General features: G+C 40.3%; 1 protein-coding gene across 2 annotated transcripts; it reads left to right on the top strand.

Moving 5' to 3' along the window:
* Positions 1 to 91: 91 nt before the first annotated feature.
* dqx1 (DEAQ box RNA-dependent ATPase 1) lies at positions 92 to 16311 on the top strand. 2 transcript variants are annotated; one of them, XM_062433986.1, is made up of 12 exons: positions 92 to 355; positions 3048 to 3468; positions 6586 to 6779; positions 7982 to 8438; positions 10311 to 10616; positions 11499 to 11598; positions 11938 to 12096; positions 12627 to 12818; positions 12951 to 13076; positions 13268 to 13458; positions 13552 to 13742; positions 15324 to 16311. In XM_062433986.1, exons 2-12 carry the CDS (start codon positions 3130 to 3132, stop codon positions 15526 to 15528), a joined length of 2460 nt encoding a protein of 819 aa, XP_062289970.1. In that variant the 5' UTR covers positions 92 to 355; positions 3048 to 3129; the 3' UTR covers positions 15529 to 16311. The 2 variants fall into 2 exon arrangements, with proteins under 2 accessions (XP_062289970.1, XP_062289971.1); XM_062433987.1 differs by lacking the exons at positions 92 to 355; positions 3048 to 3468 and adding an exon at positions 6316 to 6444 and having other exon boundaries at positions 6477 to 6779.
* The last annotated feature ends 880 nt before the right edge of the window (positions 16312 to 17191 follow it).

The raw sequence follows: 17191 nt of genomic DNA, 5'->3' as shown, positions 1-17191 counted from the left end.
GACGAAAGACTCCAAACTACATTCTGTATTTTCCGAGCATCCTTGAATGCACCACGAGGTTTGACAGCTAGACAGCCAAAACATGGCGGCTGCTAGCTAGAGCACCTAGTCGACAGGGTACCTTCGTCTTTTATTATTATTGTCAGCGGTCAGGAAATAAACACACGTGTCCGGTAAGGATTCACGGACATAGACTGTAAACGGCTGTGGAGAATTTTTTTTGGCCTTTTCATGTTTTCACGCAGGAGCTCTCTGGTATGTAAAGGCGGTTTGTGAGGCACGGCAGACAGGAGAGAAGTGACGGGGGACTGTGTATGCTTGGTTTCCTCACCTGCTCCGTCGATATGCTGCACAGGTAAGACACGGTTCCACCCTGTTACATGTTAGGCTAGTGTCAGTGCGTTTCAGCGTCCGGTGACACGTCGCTCCAGGCTAATTATAACCGGGACTCAGAGATAAAAAAAAATAAAAAAAAAATGAAGCGAGAGTCAATGGTTGTCAATAAAAGATAAAGGGCAACTTATTTTAGGTGTCGACCTCTACTGAAAGATTAGGACAGACAGACTTAACATGGAGCTTATATTCTGACCTATAAGCTCATAGTATTGTCTCTATTACAGTATCATGAGGAAAAAAAGGCCTTTGTTTGTAATGTCAAATAAACAGTCAGTTTAATGAAGTGGCTGTCACAGCATCCTTTGTTATGTCTGCACTGACCTGTACTCACTGTGGGATTATGGCTCCATCCAGGGCTGATTCATACACAGTCATAATACCCCATTAACTAATATTCATCATACCCTCTGAGACAAAAGACAGCCTGACAAAGGAAAGGGAATGTGGTAATAGCTTGAAAGCAAAGTGCATTGATAGGTCCCAGGATCAGCAGGCTCCATCACTGTGAAGTACAAGTTTGGCATCGTCATCATCCATTAATCAGTTCATTATTTCCTTAAAAGCTCTCTGAAATACTGACAAAAGCCTGTTTTTAGGTGATGTCTTCAAATGCCCCATCAGCAGTCCAGAATCTCAAACATATGCAGTTTTCTGTCATGTATCACACATAAAAGCTTCAATTTCACATTGAAGAAGCTGCAATCAGCAAATGTTTCGCATTGTTCCTTTAAAAAAAAAAAAAAGGCTAAAATAATTATTTAGTCATCAAAATAGCTGATTGATTTTCTGCTGGTGGACTAATCCATTAATGGACAGCTCCAGTCAAAACCTCTCAGCATCCACACTCTTAAATGATGCTTATTTGCTGCTATTTGAGGACATGACAGTAAATGAAATATCTTTAGGTTTTGGGCTGTTTATTGGACAAAAACAAGCAGTTTGAGGATATCAACCTAAGCTCTGGAAAGTCAAGTTTTTCTTTGTTGTCTGACGTTTTATAGAGGAAGTGATTAATGCATGAATTGGAGATGAATCAGTGATAAACAATAAACATTAGTTGCAGTCCTTGTATACCATCAGTCAGGCTCTTGTTGAGGAAAGATGCGAGCGGGTCTAGAATAATAAAAGGCATCATCCTCACAGTGAAGCCTTATGGTGTGGATGATTCTCATCAGCAGGAGACTGAGGAGAATTAAAGAAATTATGAAAAGAGGGATTCTTGAAGGAAACCTGCTCCAAAGTGCACACACACACAAACACACGCACACACACACTACCCAACCGAACAGAGAGTCAATCACTTGCTGGGACATCAGGAGAAGTCTGTGAACCTCGCTGAAAATCCATAAAGATCTGCACAGTTCACCAACACTTTCCATCTGATCTGCAGCAACAAATACACCCAAGATGATTCAAAACTTAACTGCTACCAGTGATGCATCTGCAAAGTGTTGAAACTCACGTAAAGCTCAGGATGTATGTATGTCATTAATTATATTCTAATATATTATATTCTAATATCTGATCATCTTAAAGCTCCCCAGCTATTTATGGAGTAGCTATGACTTATTGACACGTGGTTTCTGAAGCTTCTATTTAACAAAGTTAACCGTTGTGAGTGTGAGCTGCTGAAGGGCTCATTTGACTATCACACTGCTGAGAGAGAGAGAGAGAGAGAGAGAGAGAGAGGGAGAGAGAGAGAGAGCAAGCATGTGACTCTCCTATCTGTCTGTATGTCTTTGTTGGTAGTGACTCGGCTGCAGAAGTGTGTGGGGAACCTGCTGCTATTTAATGCCACATGTTGTTTGTCATTACCCAAGTTGAACTGTTTAAAGGTGCAGTGTGTAGAATTTAGTGGCATCTAGCAGATCTCACATGACAGGAATGGAATATAATATATATAAGTATGCTTTAATTACTGTGTAATAAAGCCCAACCGATATATATCGTTCAACTGATATTATCAGCTGATATTGGCTATCACAGATATTTCAGTATCAGCCCAATGATATGTGCAATTTTTTTTTTTAAGATATTGTTATTGTGTATTGTTAACTAAAGAAATTGCCTCCATTATATAACTTTATCACAGAGGTTTGATATCCACATTTGAAGGATGAATGGGAAAAACAAGTGTGTAAATGTATAATAAAATGTAAGGGTTGGGTAACATGATGATATACACCATGAGTCTACATTTATTTGCCACTCCTTCATTTTACCATTGGTAGCTCTGGTCATCTCCAGGCTATTGTGGACAATGACTGCTTTATGGTGGTGCTATATTTATAGAATTGATCCCTTCTGTTGATTTTATCCATATTTCACACTGCTGTGGACAACCAGTGTACAAAGTACAAGTGTGGTTCTGTCTACCAAGCAGATTTCTATCTTTTCTTCTGCTTTTCTGTCTCAAGCATGACCAGCAGACCGGCAAGGTGCCTGCAGGCTTCACAAACACATAAAGTCTGTCACAGCTGCCCAATACACTCAGTGGCGTCTGGGTGGAGACACACATTCCACAGCTGAATACCAAACATGCTGCGGGTTCCTATGAAGGGCCTGTTTGAGGGGATAGAGACAACGTGTAGTAGAGACAAGAAGTGCTGTGGTCCCTGAGATCTTCATTTGTTTTCTTTGCTTCTCTGCAGGTAAACACAAGCATCTCTGTGCACCAGCCCTCCCTCCTCACTCCTTCCTCATCCCCGCCCCCCCCCCCCCCCCCCCGTGCTGATGATGTCCTCACCACCAGCGAAGCCCTCCGTCACCTCCCCCGCTTCCGGGTCCCGGCTGAAGCCTTCGGAGGCCCTGGACTCTCTGTCCGTGTCTTCCCTCCTGTCTGGGGATTTAGATGACGATGGGGACGGAGGTAGAGAAGGGGATGAGGAAGGGTTGGGAGATCTAGAAGTGAACCCGTATGATGGTTTGCCCTTTTCTTCACGTTACTACGCCCTGCTGGAAGAGAGGCGGAAGTTTCCGATATGGAGGCTCAGGCAGAGTCTGCTGGAGAACCTGGAGAACAACAACATGGTGCTGATCAGTGCACCCAGTGGAACTGGAAAAAGCACCCAGGTAACCAGGGGACCAACGGTGACACAGGCCAGATAACAAGGGTGCATTTATACAGGGCAAGCTCTTAAAATTAACTTTTAATCTTAAATTGACAACGTTTATTATAAATATGGAAAGCTCAAGATGACTTCAACACTCATAGCCACATTTAATATTTCCATTATAATTTAGAACTGATACAAATGACTGCTTATTTCAACACTTAAATGAGTGTCACTTTTTTATTTCTACAAAACCATTTTTTCATGCAACTCCATAAACTAATGCTAGCTTTTAACACAAACTGCCACATGTCTGCAAGAGCCTTGAATGCAAATGTCAAATTATTTTTAATGAATCATTTTAAATCAGGCGACATCTGACACTAACATTTGCTTCCACAATTGTATTTATTTTTATTGATTAAGTTAAGGTTTATATGGCAGGGACAGTACACGTCTATCAACATTATACTTCACACCGCAATGTAAATGTGTCAGAGTTAGCCGAGAGACTAGTTTACATCTGAAGTCCCTGAGTTGGTCAACCAAGCCAAGCACAATTTAAAAAAAGAGAAAAATAAATAAAAATAAACATTAGGGTTAGAACTTTATATTCAATCCATTCTGCTGTGTCCGAGAAAGCTCAATCAACTGCTACCCAAGAAAATACAAGCAAAGAAAATGAAAAATCCTAATTTAAAAAAAAAATAAGGACAAGTAAATTAAGCAACATATTCAGCTATTTGATAACACATTAGTGACATAAGGCTACAAATGCAAAAAGTCATAAACAAAACAAAACAATTAAGTTCTACCAAATAGAACTGAAATTAAATTGAATGCTGGTGATTAATAACAATAATAATAATAATAATAATAATAATAATAATAATGATATAATGTCTCTCTAAAATATGTGTTGTCTTTATTTGAGGTGTATTTTTTTAATTTGGTTGTGTTTATTTATTTGCGTGTGATGTCTCTGGGCCACCATACATTTCTGTTGCATTGAGGTTTAATGAAGTCTGTGCAGGTGGCAGAAACCAAAAGTTACACAGTAACGATTGTTTTATATCTTATATTAATGTCATTAAAGTACTGACCAAAATATAGGTTAAATATGTTGTTCTAATTGTAAATAGCAGTATATTTGTATATATATATTCACATGTGTTTCCCAGCTGAGACTTGTAGCATTTACTGCTCAGAGTTACTAAACACGTTCAGTACTCTCTTTTTATAGCGGGTGTGTCATTGTGTGTCGGGCCTTTCCCCTGTGATGACCTGGTTATCATTCTACCTGCTGCTCAGCCACACACACACACACACACACACACACACACACACCCCTCAGGCTAATGAATGGCTACACTAAACCACTCCAGTAGATTTACACTGTCCCGCTGTAACCTGAACACTCATTTCATCTAGAAACACCCCGGTCTCTCCTTTCCAGCTCATTCCTGTTCACCTCTACCGCTAATACTACTGTTAGGGTGCTTCTAAAGAAAAGAAAAACACTTTCTCCTGCCTGCATCTTTTTTCTCTCTGCAGACACACACACACACACATGTAGTATTACAGCTGGTGTCAGGTTTCTGTCGCTTTGACCTTTGCACCTATAACTGTTGGCTGTATGTAATGTGTTATTTCTCTGCCTGTGTGCTCTCACTTCCTCAGACCGCACCCTGCATCTCTCTGTGTCCTGCTCATTAGATCTAATACAAGGTTTGATTAAATATTTATCCAAGGGCCATGTTAATTTGTTCACTCCAGTCATCCGTATATGGCATTTAAGTTCATTTATTATTGGAGCATGTACTCACCTTTATTACTGAGTCATGTGAATAAAAAGCATTGAACACCCACAGGAACTTTGATTCATTACCATATACTGTTATGATATGGTCCATTTGTATTTTATAGCTAATAGATTTTGTTGCAGATTTAAAGGTACCTGTTGGAGAACAATTGGAGAATAATGCAAGTGCCGAGAAACATGGCTAGCAAACAAGGTAGAAATGGAAATACATTCTTCACATTTGTCAGGCTTTAAGGATACACCGAATGTGTTTAAGTAAGAATTACTGAATGTAAACAGACACTTTATTTACTAGAAAACTCCACAGGGAACCTTTAATCTTAGGATTTGTATTTACCACAAACTGCTGTGCTACTGTTAGCATTGTGATGACACTACCTTAATTGACTTTTCTTTGGGGTTTTGTCATCTTTTTAAGCTTCACTTATTACACTTTTTTTTATTTTAATAGGTCAAATAATTACATGTAATGCGGAAGAGGTTTTCTCTGAGTGACAAAGTGACCCTTGTAGCCTGTTTTAGCCTCACATTTACCGCGTCTTCACTTTTTGTCAAACATCATTTTCAGCATTAGCTAACAGTTAGCATTAGCCGTTTTCAACCACTAAGCACTAATAAACCCACTGTACACTACCTGCTTAGCACGTACCAAACAGTAAACCGTTAGCAACCAGCTGAACACCGTGGAGCATTTAACGGTCAGGTATTTATGGAGAACAAACCGAGCTAAAAGGAGAGTGAATAATGGACTGTTAAATGCTCCACAGTGTTCACCGGCTGGTTGCTAACTGCTAACTACCTAAGCAGGTAGTGTACAGTGGGTTTATTAGAGCTTAGTGGTTGAAAACGGCTAAATGTTAACTGCTCATCACACACCAAACCGCTAACAGTTAGCAACCAGCCAGTGAACACTGTGGAGAATTATACAGTCAGGTATTTGTGGAGACAAACAGAGCTAAAAGGAGAGTGAATGTTGGACTTAATGAGCAGAAATGCTAATACCCAGTGTTAAATGTTAATGTTGCTCTGTGTATGCTAATTTTTGAGATTGGTGTCAGGCCCAACTGAACAGTCTATACTACTCCTCTATCTATTTCACCTCCTTAGCGTGAGATGTTGATCTACTTAGAACTTCCACTTTGAATAGCACATGAAAGCTGAGCATTATAAGTAGTAGGGAATGTCTAAGACACCCGGGGTAAAAGTGTTCCACCTTTATATTCAAGTAGTATATGTCCCCAGTATTATATTACTACTTCCCCCTGATGTCGACATGTCTTTCTTCTCTCCTTCTCCTCCATGTCGTCCCTGCAGGTGCCACAGTGGTGTGTGGAGTATGCTTTGTCCTACGAGTTCTCTCAGGGCCTGGTGTGCTGTTCTCAGCCTTACTCGGCAGCAGCAGTGAGTCTAGCTCTTCGTGTGGCTGATGAGATGGACCTCAGCCTGGGTCTGGAGGTGGGCTACAGGGTCTCTCATGATGACGGCTGTACACCCGACACCTTGCTCAGGTTAGGATACATGGACAATAACAGTTCATTGACACTACAGGATCATGATTTTCATTTTCAGTTGGATACAGTGGAAAACAGAAAACAGTCTTTCCCCTTAATCATTCACAGGGGAGGTACATAAGCTATTGATCTGATGAAGTGTTTTTTTCATTAGTCATGTTATGACATCACTAATAGTCCCATTAATAGTCTTATGCAGTCAAACGCTTTGTTCCTTATGGCAGTAACAACACATTTTTTTAGTGCTGCTTAAACAGTCGTTTTTTTTGTCTCCGTTAAAGTGAAACAAAAAGCATTTTTAAAAAATGGTACATTTGTTTTAATGGTTCAATGCATTGTGTAAAATCCACTTAATGTGACATTTTATATTTAACATAGACATGAAACATTTTTAAAGAAGAATATATAAAAGAAATAGTTCACTTTAGTTCATATAATGATAAGAAAAACGTATATGCAGTGCAGTCTTTGTAGAACTTGTAAGACTTGTTAATCTGTAATGGTGCAACACAACAGGTTTTTGGCATTCATGACTTGTATTCATACACAAGGAAACAGATTGTTTTAAAGATCCTCACACTTTCTTGTCATGATCTATATCTAGAATATGTAGAATTGCCTCAGCATCTAAAATAAGTCCAGTCACCCGTGGCTTAGCACTTGTAGCTATTCTTGTACATTTCAATGCGGAGACACCACTTCACAGGCTGCACTGGCCTTAATTATTAGACTGCAGTGGTCTTTGTCCACAGCTGACTAAGACAGTCTTCTTCATCACTTCACTGTCATCCATTAATCATAATAACAGTGTAAAACTATAGGCAGGAGGTATATTGCATAAATCACATGCTGGTCTATGTGCACAGCAAAGGACCCTGCTCATAAAAAACAGTGCTCCATTGATCTGCCAGTGGTCAAACACTCTGCAAGGTACCTTTAAACTTGGATAATAATATTAGCATTATCACCCTGAATCTACATCAGTAGTGACTGCTTTCATTGGGGAAAAAAAGGTCAAATATTCATAATAATTTCAACAGCCAAAAAAAATTACAATGATTTTGAATACATTCATCTTTTATGGGAGGATATCCATTTATCATTCTGTTCAATAAGAAACTGAAATACATTAAAATAATACATTGACAACAAGTATACTTGCTCTATCCTCATCTATATTTTCCTCTCTCTCTCCTCAGGTTTATTAGTGACACTCTCCTGTTAGAGGAAATGATGTCAGACCCTCTGCTACACCAGTATGGCGTCGTTGTCTTGGACGAGCTCCAGGAGCGCACAGTGCCCACAGATGTGCTTCTGGGTCTGCTGTGCGACGTCTGCCGCCAGAGGCCAGACAACTTCCGGGTGGTTCTCCTCACTCACCCGACGCTAGCGCCGTGTCTCGCCACCTTCTTGGGACCTTCTATCCCTCACCTCTCCCTGGACAGCCTGCTCTCTGAACCTCCTACCAGAGGCCAAGAAGAGGGAGGCGAAGAGGTAGAGGAGGAGAGGAAGGCTGTGGAGGTGAACAAGGTGGAGACTCTGTACCGGGAGCTTTCTTCTGGGAAGGAACCTGTTTCCGCTGCCTGTCACATGGTGCTGGATCTGCACAGGAGGGGAGAGGAAGGAGATGTGATGGTGTTTCTGGCCAGTGCACAGGTACAAGTTTACTTATATGCTTCAGAATACTCAGAACAAGCCCACTTAGAACACAGTATCCAGTTCTCTGAATATATCCATGATAGCTAATCTGTCAGAAATGCACCTGGTGCTTCTGTTTACAGAGCATCCAAACAAACCCTGAGCTGACAGGATTCATTACCTCACACTGTTTTTATTAAGAAGAATGAAGAAGACAGTCCTGTACTGATGCTACTGTTATAACAACAGAACAGTATCAACAGTCAGGCTATATTATTTATTTGAATTAAATACCCAAACAAATACACCCCTCTCTTCATGCTCTTTCAGAAGGTCCGCAAGGCCATGGCAACAATTGTATTTGCTTGTCTATTTGCAGAGCTAGAGTGTGTATGAAAACTGGATGTTTTTTTAGTGCACACACAAAACAGACAACACACCATGAGGAGATATTGATTTGACATAAAACCATACAGCAATGATAATATACCGTCTAACATTAGTTAATAGATTTTGGTGATTTGCAATGAAAACTTGTCTGTTTTGTAGTGTTAACAAAGGAAAGCAACACTCATTCTGTGCTGTGCTGTTTGAGTTTCACCTCCTTTGTCTTATAGAGGAGCGAAACAAGGACACCTCAACCTGAGAGGCCTCTGGTGCATTGCAGGTGTCTGGTGTCCTGGTGCACACACACACACACACACACACACACATACATACATACATACATACTGGATTGGAATGAGATTGTGTACAGCACGTCATTGTTGTCCCACAGCTGTTTGTTTACCGTGGTGCCCCTCCCAGGCTGAATCCAAACGTGCCAGACTTCACTTCACTTGCAGACTCATGGACTTTGTAGGCAAGTTCCCTGAGGACTGTCCGAACCCACAATTCATCAAGTCCATGTGGACTTTCTGCAGACTTCCAGAGAGTCCGTTCAGGGTACAGATTTCACCAGACTTTACTTGGAAAATTACCCATAATCCTGCAGCAATAGACTATAAAATGAGGAAGTAAAAAAATTAAATTATCATTAAATAGTAAGAACTCTATAATGATCATAATAATATAAATAACTATAGCCTATTTACTTGTGATGATGTTATATGAATTAGATTGGGTATAGTTGTTTTTTATCTGTCTTCAATGTGAAGCTCCACAGAGGATTTAATGTCAGTATAATATTAACAGTGTTCTCATCAGATTTGTTGACAGTACCTCATATCAAAACCATCAGGAGCCATTCAGAAAAACAAATGAGGTCAGGAATTTTAATTTATCTCCATGGAAACACTTTTTCCCCTTGTGGTCCAGTGCTTTTGTAGGCTTGACGTGATGACAGTGAACACAACACAGTACGTATGACTGAGCTCTGTGAGGGTTCAGCAAGCAAGTCCATCTGAACTGAATGGACATACTGGCTCTGAGGCTACCTCCTGGATATTTACTGACAGGGGAGGGTCCTCAGTGTAATATGGTTCACCTGAGAAAAGAAAAAACACTTTATTGTTTCATGTTTGCTTTTGTTTTAAACACTCTCCTCATGTGACAACATATTAACCTGCACTGTATCAAACTATGTCATGCATGTTAAACTCCCATTATGTCAACATCACACACACACACACACACACACACACACACACACACACACACACACACACACACACACACACACACACACACACACACACACACACACACAGCCTGACGTGTGTGTATGTGCTGGATTTGTAAGTCAAAGTCCTAGCTGGTGATACAGATCTCTTCTGGTTAATCCTCAGTGAAGGACACACACATACACACACACACACATAAACACAGTGTATGTGGAGGGGTGGATTAAAACTTAGTCTCCATCTCTCTATCTTCCCTTGTTTTCTGTAGGAAATAGAGGAGTGTGTGTCCCTACTGGAGAAGGAGTGTGTGGCTCTGAGTCCTCAGCTGGGTCCTCTCAGGATCCTCCCCCTGCACGCCGGCCTTGGTGAGCTGACCCAGCGGGTGTATGGGTCCGACCCTGAAGCTTCTAAGCTGAGGGAGAACGACAGCTCTGAGTGTGCGCACGGCTCGGCGCTGGGAGTCGGAGGCCCTGGGGTCAAGAGGAAGGTCATCATCACTGATACCATTGCAGAGGCTTCCTTCTCCCTGCAGGCCATCCGCTATGTCATAGACACAGGCCTTCAGCTCAAAACTGTGAGTGTCCATTACTGATAGATTAGTTTAGTTTTATTAGGAAGTAAAAAAGGGTCTTTAATATACTAAACTTGTATAATTGTTTAATAGATCCCAAATGTCACTGTATAATTAATCCAATATATAATAATATAACACTATTTAGTCTATATCAGGCCTATAATATTGTATATATGGATATATATATATGTACCTATGCCCCTACCTACACATACACACATACATACACTTCTATACATGTACGTATATGCACCATATAACAATCATTACTTACGTACACATGATGCATAATATGATCAATACAATGTTATAACATGTCAGCACTTACTCCCTCTAGATTTGATTGTATTTATTTTCTCTGACAACTGGCTACTTGTTCATTTTGAATACAGGAGATAATAAATCAGGGAAAAATGCAACATTTATTGTGATAGACAAACAGTTATTTGATTAAAGGGGAACTCCACTGATTCCATATAAGCTTGTTTCCAGGTGTTGAGGAGTATTACTGCATATGTGAAAATAATATCATAAAACCTTTAGTGTCTACAGAGAGCTGAGTGAAATCTGATAAAGTGCCTCAAGTGATGTCACTTGAGTAAAAAGGGTGTGGTGCTAGAGAGAAGTAAGATGAACAGCTACTAGTCTGACACACCTGAAACAGTCAAGTGAATCAATTGGAGTTGCATTCTGGGTAATGAAGGTGTCAGATTTTGACAGAGAAGAAGAAATGCATGAGTTTCTGCTGCATTGACGTTAGCTGCTTTTTTTTGCCTTCATGTTACAGGAGTGTTTTGATTGGTGGAGTTTTCTTTTAAAGTGAAGCATGTAAAAATCTATTCTCATTCCTGACAGGATATTTGTGTTCATTTTGTGCCACAGGTTTACAATCCTCAGATTAGAGCTAACTCACAGGTTCTGAGGACTATCAGCAAAAACCAGGCTGACATGAGAACTGAAAGAGTCAGTAGTCACCTTCCAGGTAGGTCAAAGGTCACTGCTCTCAGTCAGACTGGACATTAATATAATATAGTGTGTGTATGCAGTGCAGACATTTCTTTCAACTGTCAGATTTCACTTAAAGCCCATACATACAGTCTCTAATTCAGATGTTGGTCCTGTATTTGAGTTATTTTGACATATTGTATGCAACTACACTTCATTTTTTCTGTAGTGTAATTCTATTGATGTGCCTATCCATTGCATCGATGCTGTCTATATTCTGTCCGTACACACATTTGGAAAAATAAAGTACAAAAAAAAACAACAAAAACTAACTTTGTGACTGTCATGTCTGTTTACTTCTTGTTGTTGTCTTTAGGGCTGTGTCTGCGTCTTTACCCTCAGTCTCTGTATGATGAGGGGATGGGGGAGTCTCACTGTCCAGGGGTGGTGGAGGAGAACCTCAGTCACCTGGTTCTGTTGCTCAAGAGGCTTGATATTGCTGACATGGGACAGTGCAAGTTCCTGGACAGACCAGGTAACCTTATCAACTAACAACTAAAGTATAGAAAATAGTCCAAAAGTCAAAGAAACATCCAAGCAGGAGTCATGAGACAGAGATGAAAAATGTGGGTTGTGAGTGGCTCAATGTTGAGCACAGGAGGGATCAGAATGTATTTTATCTGTAGACTGTTTTTATCTAGATATGCTGAAGGATGTGGATATTACTGAGATGTCTGTGGGAGCAATTTTCTTGGGTTGGTTGTCAAATTTAGGGATTTTTTAAAGGGGTGAGGATGAAAGAGAATATATTATTATCATTATTATTATTATTATTATTACTATTATTATATATTATTTGTTATTAGACAGAAAGGAGCTGTCGGGTGTCTCTATTGTTTGTCTTTCTTTGGCTTCAACAGACCATGATCATTATGTAGTACAGATGTATACAGCTCAGTGCAGTGTAGTTACAGTTTGAATCAGCACAGTCTGAAATAAAAACGTTTCTTCTTCTTTCTCTCTCCCTCTCTCCTTCACATTTCTTCTTCGCTCCCTCCCTCCCAGCCCCCGAGGCTCTAATGCAGGCCCTGGAGGACCTGGACTACCTGGCGGGACTGGATGATGATGGTAACCTATCAGAGGTGGGCATCATAATGTCAGAGCTGCCGCTGGAGCCGTCACTAGCTAAATCCCTGATCGCCGCCTGCGAGTACGACTGTGTGGACGAGCTGCTCACCATAGCTGCCATGCTCACAGGTAGAAAAGAATAAACAAGTTACTGTTTGGTAGAGATGCACAATAAGCAGAACACACTTTTGAGTGGAAGAGGACTTTAATGTGCTTTTTAGAAAATAACCATCTGGTGTTTGATGTTTTGTCTTCTTTCAGCTCCGTCCTGCTTCATGATAGTGGAGCCCAGCAGAGAGGAGGCTGCTGTCACTCACTGGAGACCTCTGATGCACACAGAGGGAGATCACATGACTCTCATTAATATCTATAAAGCCTACATGGAACGTATGTACACTGCTGCCCTCATCATATACATACATTGTTAAGTACATGGTTCCTACTGATGGTGAAATACATTGAATTCAGTCATTTAACTGGGTCATATAATAACAGGAATGAATACAGTGATTCAGTCTTGGATATAGAATATAATGATTATTATGAGTTATTAAACAGTCTACATGTGATCATTACAGATAATCAGGACGAGGTTTGGTGCACAACGAACTTCCTCAACCACGCCGCCCTACGATTGGCCGTGGTGATCAGGGCGGAGCTGCTGGAGGTGATGCAGCGAATCGAGCTCCCCGTTTCGCCTCCAGCTTTCGGTTGCCAAGACAACTGCACCAACATCAAGCGTGCTCTGATCTCAGGCTTCTTCCTCAAAGTAAACATCCTGCTGTCTCTAACCCCAGACTGTAACACCTCATCCTACGTTTTCCTGCTGTTAACTGTTAAATGTTCCTCTCTTCCTCCTCAGGTGGCTCATGATGTGGACGGCTCAGGTAACTACCTCCTGCTAACTCACCGCCACGTGGCTCACCTGCATCCCTTCTCCTCCTACCTGTGTCGCCAGCCCTGTCCTGACCCCCCCAGTTGGGTCCTCTACCACGAATTCACCATCTCCCGCGACAACTGCATCCGCATCGCTTCAGAAGTCCACCCTCAGATGTGAGTCACAACATGAGATTTACACAGAATCCTGATTTTCTAGATCAAAGTAAAGCTTCTGAACATCCATCTCACCCCCTCTGTTAATGATGGACCAGCACTCAGTGAAGCTAGTGTTTGCTTTAGGTGGAGTTTATGTTACAGAAGCAAAGAGGCCTACAACCTAGGTGTTATTTTTGACTCTGTTCTTTTCTTTTGATGCCCAGGTGACCAAAGTAGTGCAGCCCTGTTTTGCCCAGTTCAGACAATGAACCAAAATCAGGTCATTTCTTGTATCTGTAGACTTAGACATGGTCATCCATGCTTTTATCACTTCCAGACTTGATTATTGTAATGAACTTTATTCTGGCATCAGCAGGCCAAACATTTTAAAGCATTGAATGTTCAGGCTCCTGTCTATATTTGTGAACTTCTAACTCCTTATGAGCTTGATCGCTGCCTGAGATCCTCCAGCAGGGCCCTACTGATGGTTCCTATATCTCAACATGTTGCTGTTGGGGCCCCTCAGCTGTGGAACTCCCTGTCTGGAGATCTCAGGCAGGAACACTCAGTGTCATGTTTTAAATCTCTTTAAGACTCACTTTTATCATCTGTTGGTATTTGTTGTGTTATTCATTTATTGTATATTGTCTTTATTTTTGTTTTGGATCTTTTACTTTCATTATCTGTTTCTACTGTAAAGCACTTTGTTTGAAAGGTGCTATATAAATGAAGTTATTATTATTATTTTAACTTTAGACAGTCAGGCTAGCAGTTTCCCTCCACTTCCAGTCTTTATGCTAAGCTAGGCTAATTGCGTCCTGGCTCCCTGGCTCTCTCTGTACTTCAATATACAGACATGAGGTTCATAGTAGAACTGCAACAATTAGTCTTTTAATTGAAGAGTCCATTGACAGAATTTTATCTTCCAACTATTTTAATAATCCATCATTTTGAGTCAAAATGTTCTTGTTCCAGCTTCTTAAATATGAATATTTTCTGGTTTCTGTAGTCTTCTTCTATTATTGTAAACTGTATATATTTGGGTGGTGGACTGTTGATGGGGACACATCAAGACATTTCTGAGTAGCTTCGACCATCTTGGGCTTTGGGAAACAATGGTAGAGAATTTTGACCAATGTCTGATATTTTATTGATTGAACAAATCAAGAAAATAGTTGACAGATTGGTTAATAATGAAGCTAATTAGTATTTACACCTCTTATTGATATCTCAAAAAAAAAGCCAACAAGCATATTTTCCAAAATGTTGAACTGTTCCTTTAATGACCGCAGCGTTTAAAACTAAAATTATGTGGGGGTTTTTGTTTTGTTTTTGTTTGTTTTTTGTAAAGAATATGTTTTGGGTCAGTTTTTGCCTTTATGTGCCAGTAGATGGCAGAGAAGCTGACGGGAAACAGGGAGAGAGAGAAAAGGGAATGACCTGGAATAAAGGTCCCTGGCCGGACTCAAACCAGGGATGTTGCAGTAATGTGGCATGATCAGTAACCTACCACGGTGCTCTGTTATGTCTTTTTTTTTATCTCTAAGTTTGAACCTCTCTCTCTCTCTCTCTCTCTCTCTCTCTCTCTCTCCTGTGCAGGCTGGTGGAGCTCGCCCCTCAGTACTACCTGGGCAACCTGCCAGCGAGCGACGGCAAAGAGCTGCTGATGGAGCTGAGGCAGAGTCTGGAGCCTCAGACGTACGACCAGGACGGAGTGTCGGACGCACGCAGCCGGACTCACAAAGACGGAGACGCAGACGGGACTCACGGTCAGTCCAGCGCTGAGCTCTGCGTCGTCCAATGAGACGGGACGAAAAGAAGAGACGCAGCATCTCAGGAGAAGACACTAAAGACACACACACACACACACACACACCGCTGTCACTTTATTGCTTGATCTGAGATTCGGTACTTTGTATGAACTTCTCTGTGAAGTCTCATCTGAAAAATGTAATCGTTATTGATGTGTGATTTCAAATGACTGATAGTTAATACTATAAAACACAATTGTACAGTAATATAAATATACAAACTTCTTCATTTTCTCCATATTTGCTTGTGCTATTGACTTATTTATGAAATTATTTAAATTTCAATGACTTTTCAATGTTTGAATACGTTATTTTTTATCTGAAATGAGGGATTTCTGTTTGTCTGTTTCAGTAATTCTACAATAAAATGTACATTTTCTGTAACACAACAAAAGTGTGAAAAGTGACGGAGAAATTGAACCTTTTGAAGTGTTTTTTTTTTGTAAGGACACACTACAATGAGCTGACACACTGTTATTGGATGGATGACCCTTTGACATCTATGCATATTTACAGACTGATGACGGACTGACGGCTTCTCAGGGCTCACTGTGATCTGCAGCAGTGATGCACAGAGCTTCTATTTTCTTCTTTTTTTTATACTGTTTGTATAATGTTTGAGTTTCCTGCTTAGATCATTCTGCTTATTTTTTTCTCTCTGACTTTTAGCGTCAATAATGAAAAATCTTTGTGTAAAGTGGATTCTTATCTTCCTATTTAATAGGATCTTTCTGTCAATACAGTATGAGATTCAAATTAAAGTGTGTTTTTTCATGTTGGACGTATATCAGCTGACTCATTTTTCACTTTACTTCATTTTTGTACTCACAGATTTATTGCAGGTGCAGGTATTGGATGGTAGAGTAATATATATACACTGAAACAAACTGTTTTAATTATCAAAGACACATTTATTTTATTTGATCTTATCAATTTAATAATCCATTCTGTGTGGCTCAACAGCCCAAAATCTCACAGCCCTTCGGGTATTTGCCCGGTCTGCCAGATTACCAGTCCATCACTGCCCAGCAGATGTCTTCAAGTAAACATCATGTACTTAAAGGGTCACTCCACTGATTTATTGCACTTTCATTACGTTGGTTGACTTGTCAGAGCCACATTTTTAAAAAGAGCAAAACCAAAATCGGAGGAGTATGTACTGGTAAACAAATGAATGGCAAGCTTAAATGTAGACCAGTGTAAGAGAGCAATGGACAAGTAAAATAGAAGAAAAGCTGACTGAGCTGTAAAGAGAATAAGTATCTCTATATCACCTCCACCTGCTGTCCACATTAACCACACCTCTCCCTGGACTTTGTTTTTTATTTTATAATGTTTTTTCTTTCTTTGCATTTTCATCATAAATTAGACAGAATATATAAAGTGCAAGCACCTGGTTGCCGTCCATGTTTGTTCGTTCTGGTGGAAACTGTCTTTGCGTGTAGTTGGTTCAGTCTTTGTAGGCTTCAGCTGAAGCTTTGGTAAAGAATGATCTTATTTAAGCTTTGAGCTGCAAGTTATTATTATCATTGTTGTCTATTTACACATCACACAGTTACGGAGCAACATTGTCATTCATTTAGAATAGTGTTTGTCTCTGCCTGGTGAATGTAATTTCAATATTCACTCTCCTTTTAGCTCTATTTTTGGTCTCCT

Source organism: Scomber scombrus, chromosome 15, assembly GCF_963691925.1.
Source record: "Scomber scombrus chromosome 15, fScoSco1.1, whole genome shotgun sequence".
In the NCBI taxonomy this organism is placed as follows: domain Eukaryota; kingdom Metazoa; phylum Chordata; class Actinopteri; order Scombriformes; family Scombridae; genus Scomber; species Scomber scombrus.
Note: the sequence above shows the minus strand (reverse complement) of the source record. Positions and strands in the feature narration are given on the sequence as shown.